This window comes from Protopterus annectens, chromosome 8.part0 (genome assembly GCF_019279795.1).
Source record: "Protopterus annectens isolate FY-2018-M chromosome 8.part0, PAN1.0, whole genome shotgun sequence".
Lineage (NCBI taxonomy): Eukaryota > Metazoa > Chordata > Ceratodontiformes > Protopteridae > Protopterus > Protopterus annectens.
Genome location: NC_056741.1, coordinates 1,642,965,625 through 1,642,993,120, shown reverse-complemented (window position 1 = coordinate 1,642,993,120; position 27,496 = coordinate 1,642,965,625). Strand labels below are relative to the sequence as shown.

The 27,496-nt window shown below is 37.8% G+C and overlaps 1 protein-coding gene across 2 annotated transcripts in view; it reads right to left on the bottom strand.

Moving 5' to 3' along the window:
• The window catches only part of ACAD8 (acyl-CoA dehydrogenase family member 8), a 599,439-nt gene that overhangs the window by 526,787 nt on the left and 45,156 nt on the right, over positions 1 to 27,496 (bottom strand). For both annotated transcript variants that reach the window (XM_044081167.1, XM_044081168.1), the window contains exon 2: positions 24,898 to 24,998. In XM_044081167.1, coding sequence (XP_043937102.1) covers positions 24,898 to 24,998 — 101 coding nt within the window. The remainder of the gene's footprint in view (positions 1 to 24,897; positions 24,999 to 27,496) is intronic.

Sequence of the window (27,496 nt, the reverse complement as noted above, 5' to 3'; positions counted from 1 at the left end):
GGAGAGGTGGAGATATGCTCTAAAGAGAAGAGGAATGAAGGTCAGCAGGACTAAGACAGAATATATGTGTGTGAATGAGAGGGAGGATAGAGGAATGGTGAGGATGCAGGGAGTAGAGGTGGCAAAGGTGGATGAGTTTAAGTACTTGGGATCACCAGTTCAGAGTAATGGTGAATGTGGAAGAGAGGTGAAGAAGAGAGTACAGGCAGGATGGAGAAGAGTGCCAGGAGTGATTTGTGACAGACGAGTACTAGTAAGACTGAAAGGGAAAGTCTACAAGAGGGTAGTGAGACCAGCTATGTTATATGGGTTGGAGACAGTGGCATTGACAAAAAGGCAGAAGTCAGAGCTTGACGTGGCAGAGTTGAAGACGTTAAGATATGTACTGGGTGTGACTAGGATTGGCAAGGTTAGGAATAAGTATATTAGAGGGTCAGCCCAGGTTGGAAGGTTTGGAGACAAAGCCAGAGAGGCAAGATTATATTGGTTTGGACATGTGCTGAGGGATGCAGAGTATACTGGGAAAAAGATGCTAAGGATGAAGCTGCCAGGTAACAGGAAAAGAGGAAGGCCTAAGATAAGGTTTATGGATGTGGTGAGAGAGGACATGCAGGTGGTTGGTGTGACACAGCAAGATGCAGAGGACAGGAAGAAATGGAAACAGTTGATCTGCTGTGCCGACCCCTAACGGGAGCAGCCAAAAGAACAGGAAGAAGACTACTACTTCAGGAAAATGCACACTTATAAAATGCTAGTACTGCTGTTCATTTTTCAAGAAAGTTAGAATAATAGAAAAAAAAAAATCTGTTTCTGATTTTAAATCTTTCCACCATCACTTTCATCCTGATTCTTGAGCAAAAAGTTGAGAGTTATGAAGGAAGCGGTTGGTAGGGATGGTTACAACACAGATGTAGCTAAGTTATATCTAGTTGCTTGTAAAATCTGTGGCTTTCTGATTAGAGGGAACTGCAGTCAGTCAACAGTGGCAGATGTTATTATTCAGGAAATGCATGTAAAACCTGCAGTTTCATAAACTTAAGTTTAAGAATGTCCTAGATTTTAAGTCTGTCCAGAATTTCCCCAAGGTGATTAGGAGGATAACATTCTACTCCAACTAGATAAAGACAAAAAATGTATCTAAAGCAGTAGCAATCTGCTTGCTACTAATGAAACAGTAATTTGCTACAAATCACCAGGAGCTTTGGCGCTTCAGCCATTACTGCAAATGCAGTAATCGGCATTCATTTCTGAAGCAAGTATTACACTGCCGCCACTAACACCTTCTATGGCAATAGGTCATCCAGTTAAAAAATGTGAACTACACTTGATGTTGTTGTTGTTGTTTGTCTTTCGGCTTTTCCCGGTAAGGGGTCGCCACAGCGGAACCCTGGTCCGCTAATGATTGGCAGTAGATTTTTACGAAATACCGACGTGCTAGCTCAACGCTCAACCTTCAACAAAGGCATGCCCATTTACACACGCATGTCTTTTGAACGCTACCCAACCGCGGGGAGGACATGCAGACTCCACACAGGAGGCACTCCCAAGCCCAGCCGAGAATCTAATGCAAGAACCTCTTGCTGTGAGGTAACAACGCTACCGCAGTACCACCGCGGCATGGTGAACTACACTTGATAAATGGAGTTATTTCTTTAGAAAACACATGCTTCTCTGTTCTCTTATTCCGACATCTCACGTTAATCATTCTAACCATCCCTGATTTTGCAGATCATCAATGACTTTACCTAATGTTTTCTTCCTCTCCTAGCAAATAATTTTGATTTTCTGCTAAACTACTGAGGAGTACGATTAGTCAATAATGTCATAAATTACAGTTTGCACTTGTTCAGGAAATGTACAGTGATGCAAAGCCCACTGTTCTATTAACTATTAGAGACTTAACAGTAATATTTAAAATGGATCCAAGGAGATTTGGGATATATTCACCATCACATTTTCCTGACTCATGAACAAAGAAATTGAAAGCTACACGGGAAAGGTTTGGTACAAACCACCATAACATACAGTACCAAAATTGCAAAGTTCATACTGCATCGTTGTTTAGAGCTAAGAGGGGAGCAGCCACTATAGAGCATTACCATACAGTCTTGCTGAAAAATTATAATTGCTTTTAAGTATTTAACATTAAAAAAGACTACGATTCTGTTACAGGAAGAGATTTTTATTTTACATTTCAACAAGTCACTTCCGCAAACATGTTTTGGAGGTCGAGTAGATGGGAACCAAATCTGTATGGTCTCTGTTTTCTCTTGGGAATGTAAACAATCATGGAAAATGTCAACCACAGTCACAATTCAAGAACGGAGGGTAGGGAAGGGGTGTATCCGATGACATCGCAATGTGGGTGGCCTGACCTGGCCAAACCCAGAGCGGGACGCTCCAGAAGCAAAAACAGTGAATTTGCACACAAAGTAAGCAGAAAAGTGCAGATTCAATTACATGGGGTCCCTGTACTATACTTAAGGGATGCATTGTTGACAAAAAATAAAAACGTGTTCTGAAAGCTGAATCTTTGACACTCTCCCTTTAAACTACGGGTGCAGAAGTGTGTGTTGAACTGTATGTTATGTACTGAGCTTCAAGAATGTAACTAGAGTGTACCTTACTGAAAAGAACAGAAGTGTATATAAAACTATATTAATAGCAGAAGTTGGAACATACATAGTTAACTTGCAAAACTTCAGGAAAATAATGTGTGTTTTACGATGTGCTATAAAAAAAGTTTATGTCTGCTTGCTGCACTGAAACTACGTCTAAAGCTAGAGGTTTTCCTGTTGTCTGGCAACAAAAATAATTACTAGGTTTCAAATATAAAAGTGTTAATTGTTTTACGACTTCCAGTTCTAGGCAAACTTCTGAGAGATAAGTATTTTTCACAGAGAAATGTTAAATTATCCATCTGTTTAGGCAAGGAACTGGAGACAGGTGACAAATAGTGATGTCATCCAGCTGACCCAGCAGTAATGTTTTTTTTATTAATTTGGGAACTCTCTCAGAGATTTGGCATTGTGTATTTGTCTTTGGACCTAGAAACATCCCACTCATCAATACTTCTGCCTGCAGCTTGCTAATAGTAAGTAACTAGGGAAAAGTGATGTCTCTTGGAGATCGACAGGAATACAGTAAGATTAGTGCAGATGTTTTCGGAATTTGAGACTGTCCAGCAATGTTGTTTTAAAATATTTCCTGTGATTCTAAACTCTGTAGTCACTGTGCTGAGTTGTTGAATATTGTGCTGTTTTATTGTTTCATACTAAATATATTTAAACCTTTTAATTTTGTCTGGTTTGTTTAGAGATATTTTAGCTGTTAGAGTACTTGCATATGTAATTTGGTGATGCTGTATAGGCCACTCAAACAGCCTTGCAAGTACTGGTCCCACTTACCATTTGGATAATACTTACACTACACAGTAAGATTGGTCACCCTTTAGAAAGCTGATAAGGGGTTCTGGTGTCAGTGCCAACTACCATACGGTCTGGGTAGAAGGGGGCATAGCTAGTAAACCTTTATCAGCCTTTCCCAGGTGTGGGTTTGTGTATAAATCAAATCTCAGAGTGAGTGAGTGAGTGTCTCAGCTACTTGGGCAGACACACGAAGCTCTGGTTGGACAGAGAGAATGCTGGAAGGACTTGGCTTGGAACCCTGGCTAAGGACTCAACTCTATAGCTGTGCCAGTGGGGAGTCTTCCTGGGTATCTAGAGAAAGAGGAAGAAACCAGCCCCAGACTGACCATGATCTCTGTGTGCTCTTAAGGGAAACTGTACTTTACTGTCTGTGTACTTGTCATTCTCCCAATGTGCATGCCCTTCACTGGTGCTAGTGGTGAGGATTGAGGCTCCTTGATTACTGGGCCAGTGCAAGGGCGTCCCACTTGGTTCAAAACCATACATCCTTCTAAACCATCCCTTATAGTTCTCTCCTAAAATTGGCCTTAATCTATTTTTTCTTCTATCAATTTCCTCATTTTTAACAACCTGTATTAAATCTAAGGGGTATCCCCTTTCTTTGAATAGGGCTTCTAAAAATTCACATTCATCCTCAAAATCAGACGCCATAGAGGTCATGCTACTGGCCCTCATGAATTGTCCCTGGAGAATGTCTCCTTTCTATAAATGCTAGATTTAAACCCCCCTTCAACTTTAGAAATAGCCACATCGAAATAATGTAAAATGTCATGGGAGTACTTATGTGTAAAGTTTAATAAAGTCTGTAGTTTCTCCCAAACAGTTAATAAATTCTTCCAACTTGTCCAAAGAGGCTGTCCAGAAGATACACAAGTCAAAGTATCCATTATATAATACAACAGTTTATATAACTCTATTTGCTAGGTTTGTACAGACTGGAGTTTTTGGTCACTGGATTGCAATGACGGACTGGGAATATAGTTGTGTAGAATGATTTTTTTTTTTGTGGTGAACAAGCAGATGCACGCTGGATAATTTTATAGGTAGTAAGAAGTTGTACATATTAGTTGATGCGGCAGTTCTAACCAATTTAGGCTTTTGAGTGCTATACAGTGGTGGGTTCTGAAAGGGTATGTGCGGCAAATTTAGCATCTTTGTTATAGCATAGTTCTTTTGTATGAATTGTGCCAAAAAATCAATAATAAAGAACTGGAAAACAACAAGAGAACTACAATACAACAAGTGAAAGATTTATTGAATGACTTAAAAGAACAAGAGAGTTGCTCTCTCTCTGCAGGGGGAAAAAGATGAAGCAGAAACTGGTCAGCCTGAGTACAGGTAACTGGGGAAATGGATAGAAAAATAAGACGGAAAGATGCAAGGAAAACATCCTGAAGAATCCAAGAACACTGAAGTATACACCACGGAATAATTAAGCTTACAGTCCAACCCATTGTGGAAAATGCAATTTAAATAGGGGGTGGAAAAGTGGTAAAGAGAGTAAAGAAAAGAGCAGGTTATGCAAAGAAAAGTAAGGGAATGAACAGTGCCTGTCTGTATTACTGATCATGAAATTCTAACTTCTAGTTCTGGGTTGACTCTTTTGTATAACAATGTGTGACTCAGTGTTTGATCTTGGAAAATGTTTAGGATCAACCACCAGTAACAAGTTCAGACTAAACATGATGTGTGACTGAATGTTCTAAGGAAACTTAAGCAAAATTAAAACCAAATAAAAGTTCCCAAAAGGGAAAAACAGTAAGACTGAAAAAGCAAAAAAGACCCAAGCAGCTCCAAGTTACTCCACTTTAATATCACGACACAAGGATGAACAAAAACATCCCACACACTTAGCGCTTTCACCAACATACAATGGCTTCTTCAGAGTTGAATGGGAACACACAACTCGTCCATTTAAAAAGCTTGACATCATCAAAATTATCTTATCAAGTGCTAAAAACAATTAATAATATAATGCCACACTTATCAACTTCCTATTCAAACGAACTTGTAAAAACAAAAACTTTAGAAAAATAGTAATAATAATATTTAACTTTAAAAGCTGTGTTAGTGTTCTCCTTTTTCAAAGTTTATAATAAAATCAGTGTTATTACATGCATAAGTTTAAAAAGACAACATTACTATAACTTAATCCATATACATACGCTAACACTTGGGCTAATAATACAGTGTTAGCTGACAAAGTAAATGTGTTTGAACTAAGTTAACTAAGTTATTGCGCTTGTTTTTAATATTGGCAATAAGGCAACAGTTTCTTTAAGTCCTGGTGGACACGTAGCGTTAAGTCCAACTTGCCATTTGCTTTCTAAATGTTCTACTTTTTGTACCTACTCAGCACAGACTCCACGTGGGCCAGCAGAGTTATACGAGCTACAGAGAGCTGAAAAAGCGACTTTTCTGGATAATAAGTATTTTTTCTGTTGCCTTACACTTCTGAAAAATTAGCGACTGCATTTCGCCTGCTGCTCTGTTACTTTGCAACTGTTTTTTATTGCATTTAACTTAAATCTGCACTTGTAATCATCGTTTGTTACTTGTTATCTGTATTGTAGCATTTCCTCTGTGTTAGCTGTAATAGCTGGTTAATAGCATTTATAAGTGTTGCTGTAAATTGTTTCTGCCTGTCTCTAAAAAGAAAAAAAAAAGAAAAAAATATATTCTCTTGTTTTTCCTACTTTACTAAGTTAGATTGTCCAGCTTCAGAGTTGCTGATTCCTGGGCTTGTTTGTAGTTCCTGAGTACTGTTTCCTTGCCTTATTTGGGGATAGGGAAGTTACCTTGCTTACCAGTGAGAGTGTGAAGCATTGAGCTGCCTTTGGTCCAGATCTGTGAGGTTTCAGCCAGAAACTAGGAGTTTATTGGTCGTTTTGGGCCAGTTTTCCAGCTTTTTCCAGCCCCCTGGTATAATACGCGCGTTAGCGCGATTTAGCGCGGAGTTGCCACTGTTGCACACTAGGGCAGCGCCGGTTAAGCAGGAGTAAACTATTCAGGCTACCTAAAGTCCACTCTTCAATTTTCCCCTTAAAACTACCTTCCTCAAACTATACTACTGATCTAATCAGCGTATCCTATAACTAAAGAGATCATCTCTACTTGACTCCAAGTAGACTATTTTCTATCTGTTTAACCTAGCACTTGATCCTACAGTACTTATTACCTTGATACGGCACTCTTATAGATAGCACCCGAAAAAAGGCAAACCCCCATTTCTCGGTCACCCACGTCCCACGGAATCTAGTTTAAAGTTTTTTTGTCTAGTCCTTCTACCATGTCGAGGGATCAGTTGCTAGTGTCCTCTCCTGCTCAGCTGGTGAACCTGGGAATACTGAGGCAATGTTACAATTGCCTCATGTACACAGACAACCCTCTCCTCCTCCCACAAAACACAAATACATGCGAGAGATGCAACTATACGGCCAAACTGGAGGCTGAGCTCTCTCAACATAGGACTGGCAAGACCAGTCAGGAGGAAAAGGTTACCACACACACCATAGACCCAGTCTCACATAGTACCATCACAACCTCAAATCATACACAAACACACAAAGACATACTCGGAGGCTCTGATCAAAAATCTACCAAAACAGCAGAGGCCACCAAAGCAGACACCCAAACAACCACCACCTCAGAACACAACACCTGAAACACATAGACCTCACAGTCAGAGTGTCAAACAGTCACAGCCCCTAAGGCCAAACACAATGCCAGACACACTAGTCATTGGTGACTCCATAGTCAGACACACTGACGTCCCGCTCACCAGACTGAGTAAAGACAAGGTCACAGTAAGCTGCCTGTCGGGCGCTAGAATCCGCCACATAACGCAAGCACTCAGGTCACTCAACAGCAGGTACAAATACGACTCAGTCATTGTCCACGCTGGTGTAAACGACCTGAGACGTACCTCCTTGGACTACATGAAAAGAGACATTGAAGAGCTCTCTGATTATGTAGCCCAGGCAGGTATGACCCTGACCTTGAGCAGTATCCTACCTTCACCAAGAATGATGCCACAATACAGAGATAAGATGATCAGCTTTAACAATTGGCTTAAAATCTGGTGTCATTCAAAGGGGATCCAATGTCTGTCTGCCTGGGATGACATGCTGGACAAGCCACGCTGCTTCGCAAGGGACAGCTTGCACCTGTCACCCCTGGGATTCCGGATATTGGCAAAGGCTCTTGCCACCCCCATAGTGCCTTTTTAGGCAAGGCTCAAATTCTAAACCTACCACCCTAGAACACAAAAAAGGAAAAAAACTAAGGGTAATGCTGCTCAATGCCAGAAGTCTTAATCTCAAAATGCACGCACTCGAGGCCCTTCTCAGTATGGAGAAAATCGATGTCTGTGCGGTGACAGAAACCTGGTTCAAGGCTCCTGAGAGCACCCCAGCACTATCAGGTTATACCTCATATCCTAGTTATCCTAGATTATTCCTAGTTCCCCTTTATCTCTGTAACTTCTGCTACCCTCTATTTTACTTACTCACTTCTCTATCTTTTACCCCTCCTTTATACCTTCTTCTGTTTATATTACTCAGTTTACTGAGGTTTCAGTTAAATATCTATTCTACTTCCATACTGTCTCTTCATGTCCTTCTCTCTTTCTTATGATGTTTTCTATGCTAAATAAGCTATACTTGTGTTTTGCCTACAAGAACAATGAGTACATTATTGTATAAATGTTAATTCTGAATACAATAAGTTTCATATAATATATGTTTTGTTTTGATGTTTTCTCTTTATTGCATCTTATGTAATTAGTTACTATGTCTTTGTGGAGCTTTTCTCCCCGGGCCTCTGCTGAAAATGGAAATAATTCCAGTTGGACTAGCCCGGTTAACAAATGTAAAATAAAATAAATAAATATCATGCGTTCCGGCCCCAAAATCTGGACAATACCAAGAAAGGAGGGGGGGTATCCATATTCATCAAGGACACCCACACCTCAAGACTGGTGGCAACGCACGATGCATCGGAGACCATCCAGGTGCAATTAACCATAGGCAAGACTGCTCTGCAAATTGTAGCATGTTACAGGCCACCCTCACAAACTCTGGAACCTCACATGGCTTTCCTGAAAACACTAGAGGGGATAAATGTATCACCAAACACCATCATACTAGGTGACTTCAATTACCCTAATATAGACTGGGTACACTACTCAAGCCCAAACACCCTAGCCCAAAAGTTCCTGGAATTCATAAACTCAAATGCCATGGAACAGCTAGTCACCATCCCCACAAGAGGAGAAAACATACTAGATCATCATCACGAACATGGGAGCACTATGTTCAACGCCGGAAGTATACCCCTCACTGGTGAGATCAGATCACAAACTAATCTCGCTGGAGGTCCTCATCCCACCCCCACCTGAAATAAAAAAGACCACAGTAAAGAATTTCTCGAAAGCCGACTTCACACTTCTAAAGACTAGTGTGGTCTCCTTTAAGGCCCCCGAGCCGGTGGAAAACAGTATTCAAGCCGCTGATCACTTACAAATGCCTTCTACCAGCACCTGCAGGACTGCATGGATAAGGCAATCCCAAGCAAAACAAAGACTCTTTGTACCAAAGGCAAGCATCCAGCCTGGTGGACCCCAGCCATAAACAAACTCTACAACAAAAGGAGGAAGCTACTACAAGATAGAGCAAAATCCTTAAAAGGTAAGACACCCTTGATCACTATAAGTAAAAAACTAAGAGCTCTCATAAAATCATCCAAAGCAAATTTTGAGAGAAAAATAGCTAAAGACTCAAAAGACAATCATAAGGCCTTCTTTAGCTATGTCAGAAACCTGGGAGGAAACTCCCAGATATGTTCAGAACTAGTTCAAAATAATGTGAAGATTACTGATCCTACAGACATTGCTAACATACTGGCTGACAGGTTCAGTGCAAACTTCTCCCCTCCCCAAAGGAGAGATATCTATACCAAGCGATTGCAGTCCCCCAAACATCTCCAACACCCAAGTGAAAACTGCTCTCGCCAAAGCAAAAAACACAGCATCCATGGGACCTGATGGTGTCCCCGGCTGTGTGCTCCACGAACTAAACGATGAATTGAACCCACAGCTAGGACAGCTGTTTAATCATAGTCTTACCTCTGGATACATGCCCAGGAAGTGGCGCACTGCAACTGTGGTCCCACTTCACAAAGGCGGTGCCTCCACCGACCCTGGAAATTACCGGCCCATTAGCTTGACAAGCCTTATCTGCAAAGCCATGGAGAGGATCATAATGGACCTCATAAATAAAGACATAGGGAATTTGCAGACTTTGGATCCATCCCAGTTTGGCTTTGTCAAAGGCAGATCATGCCTTCTAAACTTGGTTGACTTTTTCGAAACAGTCACCAAAGCCATTGATGAGGGAAAGGCAGTCCATACAGCCTACCTAGATCTGGCGAAGGCCTTTGATACAATACCCCACTCGGGTATCATTGAAAAACTCATCAGCTTAAACGTTAACCCATACATCACAAGATGGGTTGCAAACTGGCTGAGTGACAGAACCCACAGGGTCAGAGTTGCTGGCGCCATGTCAGACTCAAAGCCTGTCACAAGTGGTGTACCACAGGGCTCAGTCCTGGGCCCACTCTTGTTTGGCATCTACTTTTCCAGTACAAGCAAACACAGGAGGGTTATGGCTGACAAAGTTTGCAGATGACTGCAAACTGGCCATAGTAGAAAACACATCTGACACAGATATCCTACAGAAGGGTCTCACAGAAACGGATAACTGGTGCCAGAGCCATGGCCTAAAGTTAAATGCCAAAAAATACATAGTCATACCCTTCGGGAAAAACAAGGTTACCCCTAGCTACCAAATGGGTGGCAATCCACTGAGCACAGAAGAAGTTATCAGGGACCTAGGGACACAGGTTGATAGTAGTCTGTCATTCGACACCCATGTAGCCAAATTAGTTAGGAAGACCTTCTACATTGCCCACCTTATCATGAAGGGTTTCTCGTCTAGATCAAGGGAGGTCATAGTCTCCCTGTACTCATCACTCATCAGACCAATGATTGAGTATAATGCCCCATTCGGAATGTATCTGACCCGACACTTGCAGCAGCTTGAGAGGCCACAAAAGTTCCTCACCAAAAGGATAAAGGGTCTCAAACATCTGTCCTATGCTGCCCGACTGAAAGAACTCCAGCTCTACTCAGTCGCTTACCGCCTGCTCAGAGGTGACCTTTGCCTAACATACAAGGCCATGTCAAACCCAGATTTGATGAATATGCTTCACCTCAAAAAATCTAGATCCATCAGAGCCACAAGGGCAGGAGACTTAAACCTGGACACGGCTATTAATAGGACATGTTGGAGGGATAAATTCATCACCCAAAGACTCCCTATGCTGTGGAACAAAATCCCGGTATATGTGAGGCAGAGCACCTCACTGGCCTTGTTCAAGAAAAATCTTGACCAATGGATGGGAGATCGCAGATATACCCCAGGGATCACCTCAGTGTCACTGCTCGACAGAGGCACAGCAAAATAATGGGTATAGTTCCCCATACTAAAGGGGTGGCGTAAGCCACAAAACTATGGGCTAGGCTTGTAAATGCCCTCGGGCAGATAGCCTAGTATGAACCTATGAACTTAGAATCACTACCTCTCTCACTTGGAATTACCCTATTTATAACAAAAAAACAGTTTTTAAATTTGTACATAAAGTACTGTGTTTGTAAAGTGCATTGTGCTGGTTTTTGATTCTGATTGCTCTTACATGTTCAGCAGTCCTGTCCTTTAGTTTCCGTGTGGTAATTCCCACATAGTAACTTTTGCAGCTGATACATGTTGCCACATATATTAGCTTTGTGGTGTTACAACTGCATCTACCAGGACTGGTAAACTTCTGTCGTACCCCGTAACAGAAACACAGGGTCAGTCGTTCATAAATTTACAAAATTTGCATGCACTTCACTTTTACATTAAAGACACCAGTTTGTTTTCTTTTTTGATGCTTCCAAAATATTCTTTAGGTTTTTAAGCAATTATAGGTTTAGACCCTAAAACCATTTTACTTTGTTCATTAAGACCTATCCTCCAAGCATTGTTAATAACTGTACGCAATGACAGGGCAACATGGTTATATCTCAAAACCATTGTACTACCATGGTCCACAATTTTTGCAGTAGAAAATGCGTTAGTATGTTGGGGCTCTGAACACAAAATAGGTTGAAAAGCAGTTTCTCTCAGAGATTATTTCATTACTCACTTTTAACATCAGCTTTAGGGGATAGCCTCTATCTAAAAACATTCCCAACTTAAAAAGATCTTCCTTGAAAGTGTTGTCACTAACCAATCTTACCAGCCTAACCATCTGTCCCTTAATTATTCCTTTCTTTCCTCAGATTATGTGGATGGCAACTATTGTAATGTAGTAATGCATTGGAAAAAAGTTTTTTTTCCTATATATGCTACTACTTAATGTACCGGCATCATTTTTCAAATGAATATCCAGATAGTCTATTTCACTCTCATGCCATGTACTAGTAAACTTTAAAAATGAAGTTGTACCATTTAAATATTCCACAAAAGTATTTGTTTCATAACTATCTCCATCCCACAAAATCAGAATATCATCCAAGAATCTAGAATACAGTAAGATCTTGGATGTATAATGGGACTGAAAAATATAAGTTCTCTCCCAGTTCAGTAATACTAAGTTAGTGAAAACAGGGGTACATATAGCCCCCATCGCTACTTGAGGTTTAGTGGCAAGTCTCACCTTCGAAACTAAGAAAATTATTAAGACCGACCAATTCCATTAGGTCCACCAATACATTTATTCTGGTTTTATCAAGCCCATGTTCTCTCAATAAGCTTTCTTGAAAGAAAGCTAATCCCTCTTTATGTGGTATTATGGAGAATAAGTTGATGACATCTACAGTAAGAAATGAAAAAGTACCAGTGGTCCTCTAAACAATGCCACGAGTCTTTAAGAATATGTGGTATACCCTCTATTAATTTCTTAGTCTTTTGATCCACAAATGCTGCTAGAGGCTCGGTTTTTGAACTTCTCGCTACCACAGTCTAAATGGTGGGTTACTTAAGCATTTGTGGATCTTGGGCATACCAAAGATCACAGGCGTAATGGGATGTTTGACCGAAAGGTATTTCAAGGGAACACTCAAGAGGAATTATAAGCATCCAACAAGTACAAATCAATCTTAGCATATGCCACAATTTTATTTTTTGTCACCCTGCTGTAAATTAGACAATCACTCAATATCTCATGCATTTTAAATACATAATCATAATGTGACATAACCACAACGCCCCCGCCCTTGTCTGGCTTCATAATACGTATGTTGTCAAGTGCCAGATCATGTAAAATCTTTCTCTCATCCTTACTTAGGTTGTCATTTGCTTTCTTAGAATTTTAAAATATTTTTCTTATTTCATTTTCACACAATTTTTCAAACAATACTACATCCATATTGTCGAGAGGTATAAATAGACTTTCTCTGTAATCCAGTGTTAACTCTATTATCATTTTGACCAGAAAAAAAATAATCTTATATTTAGTTGTCTTGTAAATAGTTTCAAATTAATGAAAACATCTGCCACATCTAACTGAAAATTAGGTATAAAGATAATGCCTTTACTAAAACTGTGGTGATGTTCATTCAAATTCAAAACACTAAGTATAAATAGTAAAACTGTCTCTACTAAACAATTCACAAGTTGCTGTAACATTAAATGAAGTGTCATTACTTGCAATGGAACCACTATCATTAAGAACAAAAGTCTCAAAAACCCATGTGTTTAATTCGTTTTACACCCTTGGCACCTGTTGTGGTTGAAATTGTTGTAATGTGTCCTGTTGTAATAGGTGTCCATACTCTACTGGTAATACTGTGGTGGGCCTCCTTTCCCCCATTTTTTTAATTGTTCCAACCTCCTCGGTTCGGACCTCCTGGTTAAAAAACGCTCTTAATTATAATGTCTGTCTTCTCTGTCACAGTTTGTCAGTCAATTGACCAGTATTTTCCTTGCTAGCACCAAACACATTCACATAGTATGCCCAGCCACTTGTAATTGTTAGTATCTCTAACAACTTTCTTTCTTTTAGTATTAATATTATTCTTAACGAACGACTCCAAATCTGTAAGAGTTTGGTTATACTTGTTTAAATATTGAGGAAATAAATAGTTAACAATGCTCTGGTTCAAAGTGTTAATTTCCTTTTCTAAGATGACTGAAGGTAAAAATACTAAGTAACCAATCTCTCCAACAGCAAACGCAGTCCCCGGACTTGAACAGTAGAATACACCAACACAGGACTTCCAAAAATATTGTCGAAGGCTTAAATTTAATTCAAAACACGAAACACGATACAAAGAGCTCTTACTACTTCAGGTTTAGCGCTTTCATCTGAATTTACCAGACTTCATCAGAACCAATTACCTCATTAATTATCCACATTTTATACCATTTTTGGTGCCAAAGCAATTTAAAACACAATTTTAATTTTTTTTATAATAATATATAATAAATAAAATGATTTGTATGCGGAATTATTAATACAATATTTAACTATACAAAACTTAAAACAAAAATAACAATATTAAAAATTCATAAAATGCATACTATTTACCATTTGCCAGGTTTTACAGGATTACTCAAACTGATAATGTAACTATACTAAAACTAATGTTATGATGCTTCCACCAAAATGATGGAAGCATCTAGCTTAACATTAAGAATGGTTTTATGCTTATACTTTCGTTTAATCCTGGATAAGTAGTGGCATCATAACTAATCTGCCATTTACTCTCCATCAATGCCAATTTTACTTTCCAATTACCAGCACCCTCTGCCATATTAATAGAATCAATAATAGCAAAACTAAAAGTATGCTCATTCCCCTTCTCAATAGTGTGTTTACTCAATGTATTATTAGTATCATTTTTTAATCTTGTATAGATGTTCATATATGCGCGTTTTAAATTTTCTCTCTGTTTTGCCTATGTAATAGGCCGAACAGTTAGAACATGTAGCAATGTACACCATGCGTTGAGTGTTACAATTGCCTGCCCTACAATGTATTGTAGATCTAATCACATTGTTCAATTTTATAACCTTACAATCATTAATGAATTTACATTGTCTACATGTTCCACATTTTGTGGTACCAATTTTATCATAACTGCATTTTTTTTATTTTTACTTGTTCGAGCATACTCTTCAAGTTTTGTCCTGTTTTAAACACACTAATGGGGTGACTACCTAAAATAGAACCAATAGTGTCAGAACTAGATATGATATCCCAATGCTTCCTAAGAATTTCTTTAACCATATTTGTATATGGGTTAAACTTTATAACACATACCTTCCTCTTATATTCTCATCCTTTCTAATATCTATCCAAGTTTTGCCCAATAAGGGCAAATATTTGTTTCCCCATTGTTCTTTAACATACTTAACCACTTCATCTAACATACCTTTAGGGTATCCTCTATCCTTGAATAAATTATACACTTCTTCCACCTCTTGTATCATAATCTCTCTAGTGGAGGACATACGGGCGGCTCTTATACATTGCCCCTTCACCACGTTCCTAAAAATGTGGGGTGGGTGACAGCTTTCATACGGAATATAATCGTTTGAAAAAGTCGATTTTCTGTATAATTTGGAAATAAAACCTACTCCCGAATTGCTGATAAATATATCTAAATAGGAGATACCTGCTGTATCCATTTGATAGGTAAATTTCAAAAAATCTGTCGTACTATTAATATAAGAAATGAAATTCGGTATAATCTCCTTGGGACCCTTCCAAATAATAAACAAATCATCCAAAAACCGAGTGTACAAACTTATATATTTGTAATATTCACTGTTGAATACATATGTATTTTCCCACTCCAACATTACCAAATTGGCAAAAATTGGGGCACACGAGGCCCCCATTGCCACTCCTTTAGTCTGTCGAAAGTGTTCTCCTAGAAAATAGATGTAATTATGATCCAGTACAAGTCCCATCATATCAAGTATGAGACAAATTTTATCCCAACTATATCCTGAATACTCTCAAACTATTACAAAAATATTCTAACCCAATATTTATGGGTATGCAAGAAAATAAATCTTGTACATCTATGGTTAAAAACACAAGTTCTGCATCCCATACATCCATAGTGAGTTTGCTGAGAAAGTTCCAGGAATCTTTGGTAAGGTGTGGAACTTTAGTATACACCTGTTTAGTCCACTGATCAATAGTTACACCTAAATTATAGGTTTTGGATCTTGACCCTGATATAATCGGTCTGAAGGGAGGGTTATCCAAACTTTTATGTATTTTGGGGATGCCCACAATATTTGCCATTTTGGGATATTCTGTTCTCAAAAAATCATATAATTCACTACTTATATGATTATCTAGGAGGTATTCCTCTATTGCTAAATCTATTCTTCTATACCCAATATTAATTTGGTTAAGGGATACCTCTTCATAGTTACCGGACTCAAATAGAATTTTGTGTATAGCTGTTTGGTATTGATGGATTGAATTTATGAATTTTTAATATTGTTATTTTTGTTTTAAGTTTTGTATAGTTAAATATTGTATTAATTCAGCATACAAATCATTTTATTATTTATTATATATTATAAAACATTTTTTAAATTTATGTGTTTTAAATTGCTTTGGCGCCAAAAATGGTATAAAATGTGGATAATTAATGAGGCAATTGTTTCTGATGAAGTTTGGTAAATTCAGATGAAAGCGCTAAACCTGAAGTAGTAAGAGCTCTTTGTATCGCGTTTCGAATTAAATTTAAGCCTTTGACAATATTTTTGGAAGTCCTGTGTTGGTGTATTCTACTGTTAAAGTCCAGGGACTGTGTTTGCATTGGTGTATTCTACTGTTCGAGTCCGGGGACTGTGTTTGCTGTTGGAGAGATTGGTTACTTAGTATCTTTACCTTCAGTAGTTGTATCATGGCTGAAACAGTACCTATTGTGGCTTCACTGAACAGGGACGAATACATGGTGCTGCGCACAGAAGTTACGGCATTACAAACCGACATAAGCAGACTGCTGCAGTTAGTAGGTCAACTAACGGAGACTGTACGTTTAAGCGGTGATACCGCAAAGGAACAGACTTCAGTAAGGTTGGAAGCAGCTTCTACTGTTCCGGTAGAGGTGGCCAACACTAACAGTGATGATGAAATACCTAATGGCCAAATGGAAGCGACTACACCGAGTCCTAGGATTAATATGGTTTCAAAAGAAGGAAATGTGGATCTATCGTGTGATGCTGACTTTACATTTGACTTTAGTTTGTTTCACACAAAAGAAAACATTCAGAAGGGAGCGCGACCTAAGCATCGAGAGCAATTACGGACATATTCGGCCATTACTAGTAAAGGAGTGGACTTTAAAAGAGGTATTGGTCCTAAAGACATTATATCTAGTCCGAGTAATGGCAGTAATAGAACTGTTTTAAAAAAATGTGAACAAAAATATGGGTGCTAAATATACCAATGCATTGAATTAATTTTTAGCTGAAGAGTATGATTTTACTGGCAACATTGACTATAAAAATAAAAATAAAAATGTATATATAAATGCATACAACAGACATGTATCTAGTATATCTGTGGATAATATAAAATCTAAGATTTACTCATTGGGAAAAAAACTTGTTCATTTGAGAAGTGCCAAAATGGATAATGCATATTTAGAGAAATGCTTAAAGCTGCATGTTGTACCAAAGGGGTTGCGTTTTTTTAAGTTGCCCTTGGGTATTGATTACAGTAGTGCAGTAGTACAAGAATTTAATAATATGTTTGATGAATTTGGATTCGTATATATGAAATCATTAATGAAACTTCATGATGAAAAAATAGCCATATTACTAAATGAAGTTGAAGTATTAAATGAAGACATTGTTCAGGATGATAATTTTGTACAATGGCATGAATTCTATACTAAACAATTTCAATTGGCGAATAGAGTATATAGTACTTATAACAGGAAAATGAATAAGATAGAAAGAGATCTTGAGTCCTATAAAAGTGATAGAGCTTATATATGGCCACAAAACCATGGTGAAACTGATAATGCTTTTGATGTACAACAATTTAAAGGAAGAGGTAGAAGTAATAAACACAATGGAGAAACAAACTTTCAAGGGGGGAGGTATTATCCGGCCCCGAAACAATATCAAAGGAGATAGAAAATAAGGGCTCCAACAATTAATTCATGTTGATACCTTTTGGTTAGTAAAAAATTTTTTGAATCATCTGGTGGACAAGTGACTGCTGAACCATATAGGTGCACTGATATAGATGTACATTCTCATGTAAATCATAATATGGAGGAAGATATAAGTAATGGGTCATGCAGCACTTTCAAACCCAGTGTATATTCGTACCATGGATTCAAGGTATACAATTATACCGACATCACCATCAAACAGGAACTTTTTTCCTTATTTAGTAAAGGAATGAAGTTCATTCCTACGGTAAAATTTGGTTTGTTTGATGTGATTAAGGAAATTAAATTATATTGTCGTAGGTTAAATTTAGCGATACAATTTAATGACAATGCTAATTTACATACAAGTAGTAAATCTAGACTTGTTAAGAAAAGCACCTATATTCCTAATATGAACCCACAGGTAGCAGCATATGAAACGTTGGTGTGTAGAGATACATACACGTTATATAAAAATATTAAATTTAATGTTAATCAATCCAAGAACTTGAGTGATAATTTAACTAGGAAGGAAAGAAACTTTTTAGAAGAATTGGTTATGAATAAAGATATTAGGATAATGAAGCCCGATAAGGGTGGGGGCATTGTTATTTTGGATACCCATCAATACCAAACAGCTATACACAAAATTCTATTTGAGTCAGGTAACTATGAAGAGGTATCCCTTAACCAAATTAATATTGGGTCTAGAAGAATAGATTTAGCAATAGAGGAATACCTCCTAGATAATCGTATAAGTAGTGAATTATATGATTTTTTTGAGAACAGAATATCCCAAAATGGCAAATATTGTGGGCATCCCCAAAATACATAAAAGTTTGGATAACCCTCCCTTCAGACCGATTATATCAGGGTCAAGATCCAAAACCTATAATTTAGGTGTAACTATTGATCAGTGGACTAAACAGGTGTATACTAAAGTTCCACACCTTACCAAAGATTCCTGGAACTTTCTCAGTAAACTCACTATGGATGTATGGGATGCAGAACTTGTGTTTTTAACCATAGATGTACAAGATTTATTTTCTTGCATACCCATAAATATTGGGTTAGAATATTTTTGTAATAGTTTGAGAAAGTATTCAGGATATAGTTGAGATAAAGATTTGTCTCATACATGACATGATGGGACTTATGCTGGATCATAATTACATCTATTTTCTAGGAGAACACTTTCGACAGACTAAAGGAGTGGCAATGGGGGCCTCGTGTGCCCCAATTTTTGCCAATTTAGTAATGTTGGAGTGGGAAAATACGTATGTATTCAACAGTGAATATTACAAATATATAAGTTTGTACACTCGGTTTTTGGAGGATTTGTTTATTATTTGGAAGGGTCCCAAGGAGATTATACCGAATTTCATTTCTTATATTAATAGTACGACAGATTGTTTGAAATTTACCTATCAAATGGATACAGCAGGTATTCTCCTATTTAGATACATTTATCAGCAATTTGGGAGTAGGTTTTACTTCCAAATTATACAGAAAATCGGCTTTTTCAAACGATTATAATCAGTATGAAAGCTGTCACCCACCCCACATTTTTAGGAACGTGGTGAAGGGGCAATGTATAAGAGCCGCCCGTATGTCCTCCACTAGAGAGATTATGATACAAGAGGTGGAAGAAGTGTATAATTTATTCAAGGATAGAGGATACCCTAAAGGTATGTTAGATGAAGTGGTTAAGTATGTTAAAGAACAATGGGGAAACAAATATTTGCCCTTATTGGGTAAAACTTGGATAGATAATAGAAAGGATGAGAATATAAGAGATAGGAAGGTATGTGTTAAAGTTTAGGAAGCATTGGGATATCATATCTAGTTCTGACACTATTGGTTCTATTTTAGGCAGTCACCCCATTAGTGTGTTTAAAACAGGACAAAACTTGAAGAGGATGCTCGAACAAGTAAAAATAAAAAAAATGCAGTTATGATAAAATTGGTACCACAAAATGTGGAACATGTAGACAATGTAAATTCATTAATGATTGTAAGGTTATAAAATTGAATAATGTGATTAGATCTACAATACATTGTAGGGCAGGCAATTGTAACACTCAACGCGTGGTGTACATTGCTACATGTTCTAACTGTTCGGCCTATTACATAGGCAAAAGAGAGAGAAAATTTAAAACACGCATATATGAACATCTATACAAGATTAAAAAATGTGATACTAATAATGCATTGAGTAAACACACTATTGAGAAGGGGAATGAGCATACTTTTAGTTTTGCTATTATTGATTCTATTGATATGGCAGAGGGTGCTGGTAATTGGAAAGTAAAATTGGCATTGATGGAGAGTAAATGGCAGATTAGTTATGATGCCACTACTTATCCAGGATTAAACGATAGTATAAGCATAAAACCATTCTTAATGTTAAGCTAGATGCTTCCATCATTTTGGTGGAAGCATCATAACATTAGTTTTAGTATAGTTACATTATCAGTTTGAGTAATCCTGTAAAACCTAGCAAATGGTAAATAGTATGCATTTTATGAATTTTTAATAGTTATTTTTGTTTTAAGTTTTGTATAGTTAAATATGGTATTAATAATTCAGCATACAAATCATTTTATTATTTATTATATATTATAAAAAAAATTTAAAATTTATGTGTTTTAAATTGCTTTGGCGCCAAAAATGGTATAAAATGTGGATAATTAATGAGGTAATTGGTTCTGATGAAGTCTGGTAAATTCAGATGAAAGCGCTAAACCTGAAGTAGTAAGAGCTTTTTGTATCGTGTTTCGAATTAAATTTAAGCCTTAGACAATACTTTTCTAAAATGGCCAACTTACTTGTGTTTTTTCGAAGTACAATGTCCAGCATCTCTAACCCAGTTCTGTCAAATAAGTCCACTAACTCACGAAATGCAGTAGAGCCGGGTTATATTCCCATGGGTAGTTTCCAAACTCGATTTATTAAGAAAAGCGTTGTCAAGTTGTAAACCCAGGTACTTTTTTGCAAACTTTCTCAAATGCTTCAATCTGTTTTTTTTTAAGAGTTAAGTCTGTCATCAACAGTTTCTTTTTCCATGATCCAATCTGAAAAGCAGTCTTCTGGTAGGCGTAACCACTCAGTAAGATCACACCTCTCACAAGGTCTGGGTTGACTCGCCCGTTCGGCGCTAGTTTCGAAGTCAATCATAGGTGTATGCAATATAAAAAGTTCAGCCTGCGTACTAGTTATTGTGGCTGAAGTAGATGGCATCACATTGGCTGTAGGTTCTTTGATTAATAAAGCAGTGAGCTTTTAAACCAAAACAGTCAATTCTGCTAGTAATGCTTCCATAATGTTCACGACAATAAAAATGCTGTTACTGAATGCTGGGTCATAAACGAAAACCAAACAAGTTCCCAACAGGGAAATAAAACAATAACAGACTGAAAAAGCAAAAAAAGACCCAAGCAGCTCCAAGTTACTCCACTTTGTTATCACGACACAAGGATGAAGAACAAAAAAATCCCACACACTTGGCGCTTTCATCAATATACAGTGGCTTCTTCAGAGTTGAATGGGAACACACAACTCATCCATTTAAAAAGCTTGACATCATCAAAACTTAACCTATCATGTACTAGAAGCAATTAATAATATAATGCCACACCTATCAGCTTCCTATACACAAATTACCTTGTTATGAAGCAAATAGGTTTGTGGAATATTTAAACAACACAACCTCATTTTTAAAGTTTACTAATACATGGCATGAGAGTGAAATAGACCATCTGGACATTCATTTGAAAAATGATGCCAGTACATTAAGTAGTAGCATATATAGGAAAAAAATGTTTCCAGTGCATTACTACATAACAATAGTTGCCATCCACATCAGAGGAAAGGCATAATTAAGGGACAGATGATCTGTTAGGCTGTCAAGACTGGTTAGTGACAACAACACTTAGGAAGAACTTATGTTGGTAGGAATGTTTTTAGATAGAGGCTATCCCCTAAAGCTGGTGTTGAAAGTGAGAAATGAAATAATTTCCAAGAGAGAAACGTTTTTTCAGCCTATTTTATGTTCAGATCCCCAACATACTAAACGCATTTTCTACTGCAAAAATTGTGGACCACGGTAGTACAATGAGATATATCCATGTTGCCCCATCATTGCACAGTTATTAACAATGCTTGGGAGGATAGGTCCTAATGAACAAAGTAAAATGGTTTTGGGATCTAAACCTATAATTACCTATGGCAGAGGCAAAAACCTAAAAAATATTTTGGAAGCATCAAAAAAAAAAAAAAAAAAAAAAAGCAGGTGTCTAATGTACAATTGTGGTGCATGCAAATTTTATAAATTTATCAACGACGTAACCTAGGTTTCTGTTACGGGGTATGACAGAAGTTTACCCTGTCCTGGTAGATGCAGTTAGTTGTAACACCACAATGCTAATATATGTGGCAACATGTATAAGCTGCAAAAGTTACTATGTGGAAATGACCACACAGAAACTAAAGGACATGACTGCTGAACATGTAAGAGCAATCAGAATCAAAAACCAGCACAATGCACTTTACACACAGTACTTTTATGTACAAATTTAAAAAAAAAATTTGTTACAGATAGGCTAATGCCAAGTGAGAGAGGTGGTGATTCTAAAAGTAGAAAATTTAGAAATCAAATGGAAACTTAAGACTTAATGCTACGTGTCCACAACTTTGTGATTATTAGTTCAAACACATTTACTTTGTCAACAGTAACACTATTATTAGCCCAAGTGTTAGCGTATGTATATGGATTAAGTTATAGTAATGTTGTCTTTTTAAACTTACGCATTTAATGACACCGATTTTATTACAAACTTTGAAAAAGAACACTAACACAGCTTTTAAAGCTAATTATTATTATTACTATTTTTCTAAAGTTTTTGTTTTTACAAGGTCATTTGTGTATAGGAAGTTGATAGGTGTGGCATTATATTAACTGTTTTTAGTACACGACAGGTTAAATTTTGATGATGTCAAGCTTTTTAAACGGATGAGTTGTGTGTTCCCATTCAACTCTGAAGAAGCCATTGTATATTGGTGAAAGCGCTAAGTGTGTGGGATTTTTTTTGTTCATCATCCTGGTGTCGTAATATTAAAGTGGAGTATCTTGGAGCTGCTTGGGTCTTTTTTTTGCTTTTTCAGTAAGCAAAATTAAAGCTCGCTGGCGAAAAAAATACTGAATCTGATGAAACAAAAATAAAAGGCTCAGAAGAAAATTGAAATACCAAAACAACAAACAAGCAAAGGACAGCTAACTGAATAAAAAAGTTGATTAGGCACTTTTCCAGGATACCACTGATGAGACGGATAAAGTTTATAGCAAGATATTATCATTGACAAAACAAGCTCAGTTTCACATAGCATTCAATGAATTTATTACAGAATGTATTTTTTATCACTTGATACATAGAGCTGAAAGGCCTAAGGACAAGGACACTCTGGAAAACTCTTTGTTTTAAGATAGAGTATGGGACAGTGACTGTGTTGATATGCTGTAATGGGTGGGAGCCAATTTCCAGTTCAAACTTGCTCCCCTGACTCTAGGAAAAACACAGTCTTGCTGACTACTGCATCTGCTGTATCAGTTAACTAAGAACCAGTGCCATAAAAGAGGCAAAAAGAAATTGAAAGAATTAGAAAACCACCTTTGCACATGACCTACTAAATAATGAATATAATGCCACTGGTTACAAACCTAAGCATAAATGGGACTGGATGTGACATTGAATAACTTACCTTATCAATGGACTGACTGCAGCCATTCAAATACTACTTTACCTCAGTAGCTTACTAAATAGCACTCTGCTACAAAAGGGGTGACTTGTTATTTTAATGTACTGTATAATGGAAGCAGTTCCATAAAAGCAAGCCCATGTACTACATATAGTAATGATATATACAATGACTATATGTATGTGCACTGCTCAAGTCTATGCTCAGCAACAATGTGGCTTCAGGTCATGACCTTTGTCTCCATCAGTTGGGATATACATCACCATAACAGCAGGGACTGATGCAAAGATGCCAGCACAGGCTGGATCAAAAGGCCAATACTGACTTAAGCAGGAATCAGAAACAAAATTAAGCAGGAATATTTAAGCAGGAATATTTATTTATTTATTTTATTTGAAGTTTGGTTGCCAGAATGGTCCATTGGGCCGAATGAGCCCGTTTTCAATGGAGTCCTGGGGAGAAAAGCTCCAAGGATACAATAAAAAACAGTGAAATACAATATATAAAAACATAGTAAAATGCAAGGAGAGTACATTTAAGCCAAAGTAAATTAAAGCAGAAATAGAAGGTAAAGCATAACAATATGTAACAATTCACATTAGTTAAAAAAAAAAAAAAAAAAAAAAAAAAAAAAATTTTGTTTTGTAAAGTCACTATAATCACCAAGATAGATATTTAGATTAAGACAATAGTGTGAAGGTGTGTACACAGAATTAAATGTAAGTGTTTATTTACTGTATGTAAGTTCCTGTAGAGGTGATCTGATTATTGGCTAAGAGATAAGATAGTGGCTGGGAATATGCTAAACAGGCAGCTGGAATTGCACATAAGTGCAATACTTATGCCCAAAACTGGTTGGAATGAGATGCCTGATGGTCTCTGCCAATAAACTGCAGGCAATCAACCCCACTCTTCAACCTGTGAAGGTGAGGAAGTTATGCCCTTTGTTCTGTTCCCCAAAAACAGAAAGTTAAACCCAAGCAGGTGTGGCATGACCCAAGATTCCTGCTTTGTCAAGTGTGCTTCTGACACCAAGACTGATGTCTTCCTTCTGTGAGATATGGTCTTTTCAGTGTTGCAGTCCTGTGTGAAAAATTACCATCCTAAAACCAGCTGGACAATGTTTTGAGGGGTTCTGCTTAAGAAAATTGCATCTGGAAGAAAGTGAACCACAAATATTTGTTACAATATCTATAGCATTTGTCTGGACAGCCAGGAGGAGCAAGAACTAGCCCAAGTATTTTAAGCACAGACACAACAACATATGCTCTGACTTCTATGGGACTTCATAATCTCCTAACAAGACAGCCATACATAAATTAACCCAAGCTTAAAGACCAACACCCAATAAGACAATGTAAGGCTAGACTTAGGATCCTCACAGACAAATAGCTTAGCTTTACATTCCCATGTTAGTCTTCAAGTCGGATGAAATAATTAAATAATCCATTTTAATACAAAGTTACAACTAACAATTACCTGCTGGTCCCACTCAGCCATGTTAGGTGCCATTTCAGCAGCTGCAAAATCAAATGCAACCTTCTGAAACTCCTTCTGTTCATCTGCGAGGCCAATCGATGCTGCAAAAAAATAAATAAATAAATGGGGGGGGCCCAGATAAAATCCAATTTTTCTGCAAAGCATAAACCCAGCCTATGACAGAGCAAAGGCTCACTATATAAAATCTGAAGAGAAAATGTCCACAGGAAAAAAGGCATCATCTGTCTCCAACTTTATTAAACATGTCACCCTCTTCCCAATAGTCATCTGCATTAATAAAGAAGTTATGCCATGAAAAAAGTGCTGTATTACATGCAAACGTCTTTCTCTAGAGAGGTGGTGCCATATAGTCTGCAGCACCAAACTCCCTTGGAGGGCATCAGATAAAAGCTACAGAGGCAGGTTTGCAGTCTTCATGCAATACATTCTAAAGTACAGGTGTCTGGAACTTAATCCAAGTATCAATCAGGTATGGTATTTTTAAACAGAAGGCCTCATTTAGGAGATCCCTTAAGTGCCACCTAATAGGAGGTGGTATCCAAACCAAAGGTGAAAGGCACAATACCAAAAGTATGTACACAGTAAAATACATAACAGTTTTACTATATTAGCCTCTTACGTTGTGTGCCATTTTATCTTGTACAATGCTTACCGATTCAAGTACTCAAAGTATATTTTAAACATTGTAAGTTGAAACCGCAGCCTAATAAAAATTTGATTTATGAGATAATATAAACTACTAAAAAGAAAAGCCGTAGAACATATTACAATACATTCATTACATTTTCTTCATGCCAGAACTAAGTCACCTTCAGAAACTGACAGCTTGGGCAGCTTTTCTACAGGATTATGCTCCCAATTTTTCCTCATTTTGTAGTTTGTTGAAAGATTATTTCATCTAACTACATACTGTATTCTTGCAATTTTATCTCTGGTGAGAGTCTGTGCAAGAATACTGGATGAACCTAACATTTCTAAAACCCATATTATTGGACTCCTAATGCTGCCATTTTGACCCACTCAAAATTAGCTTAACAATTGTCATTTGTAACCAGATCTGTATTGTTCTGCCTAACTCCTCATTTGTTACAGGTTCATAGGCAAGTACAAGGCTTGCTGTCCTTGAGTGCCATTTTAAACCTAGCCAGTTTCCCTTTTTGTGTTCAAATTACACTACCTCATGTGGTTGGAGATTGGTCTTAACCATATCTTGGTCGATAACTTCTGACTCCAGAAACTGCATTAGTCTGACTAGTCTCCTATGCAAAGCCATGGAACAGATCACGGAAATGATGAACAATGACATAGGCAATCTTCAGACACTGGATACAACCCAATTTAACTTTGTCAGAGGAGGTACATGCCCACCAAACATGGGTGGACTTCTTTGACAAGGTCACCAAGGTAATGAATTAGAGGAAAGCGGTGCATACTGCTTACATGGACCAGCTAAGGTGCTCAATACAATAGCCCACTTGGGTATAGTTGACAAACTCACTGAACTGGGCATAAACCCCTACATTACTCACTGTATTGCCAGCTGCCTCACAGGCAGGACCCAGGAAGTCAGGATAGGCGATACCAACTCCACTAAGACTGATCACCAGTGGTGTACCTCAAGGCTCAGTGGTGGGACTGCTCCTATTTGGCATCTACTTCTCGGAAATGCAGGCTGATGTCAACGGCCTTTGGCTGACCAAGTTCACAGATGACTGCAAATTGGGAGCCATCATAAAAATTCCCCCCATGCCGCAAAAATCTTACAAAAAGGGTCTAATAAAGACAAATGACTGGTGCCAAAGTCACAGACTAAAAAACTCAATGCCAAGAAATGCACTACAGTGCCTTTTGGGAAAACTGCCAACCAAGCTAATTACTCCACTGATAAGACATCTCTTAAGAGTTGACCCAGCAGTAAGGGATCTGGGAATATATGTCGACAGTAATCTGCCTTCTGACCAACATGTGGTCAAGGTAATAAGAAAACCATTCCATGTCACCAACTTATAAGTAAGGGCATGGCATACAGGTACAAGGAAGTCATAGTGCCACTTCATTCAGCCCTTATCAGACCCATCATTGGGTATAATGCACCCTTCAGCATGTACCTGACCAAACATATGCAACAGTTGGAACACCCACAAAGGTTCCTTACCAGCAAAATCCAGGGTATAAACCCATTGTCCTATACAAATCACCTTAAAGCCATGTTTCGATGCTCAGTCTCCCACAGGTTACCGAGAGGTGATCTATGCCTTGTATACAAGGCATACTCATATCAAACTCTGATGTACATTTACACATACACAAAATGAACAGCATCAGAATCACTAGATCCAAGGACTTAAACTTTGCTTGTGACATAAATAAGATAAGTTAGTCAGACAGATGTGTGCCTTGCAAGATCCCCATCCATGTGAAGTTCATCCCTAACCATTTTAAGTATAACATTGACTAATGTGTGGGAAATCAGAAATTCACACCAGGTCTGGCCCCATGTCTCTGACAAACTAACATACCCCACACACACACACACACACACACACACACACACACACACACACACACACACACACAC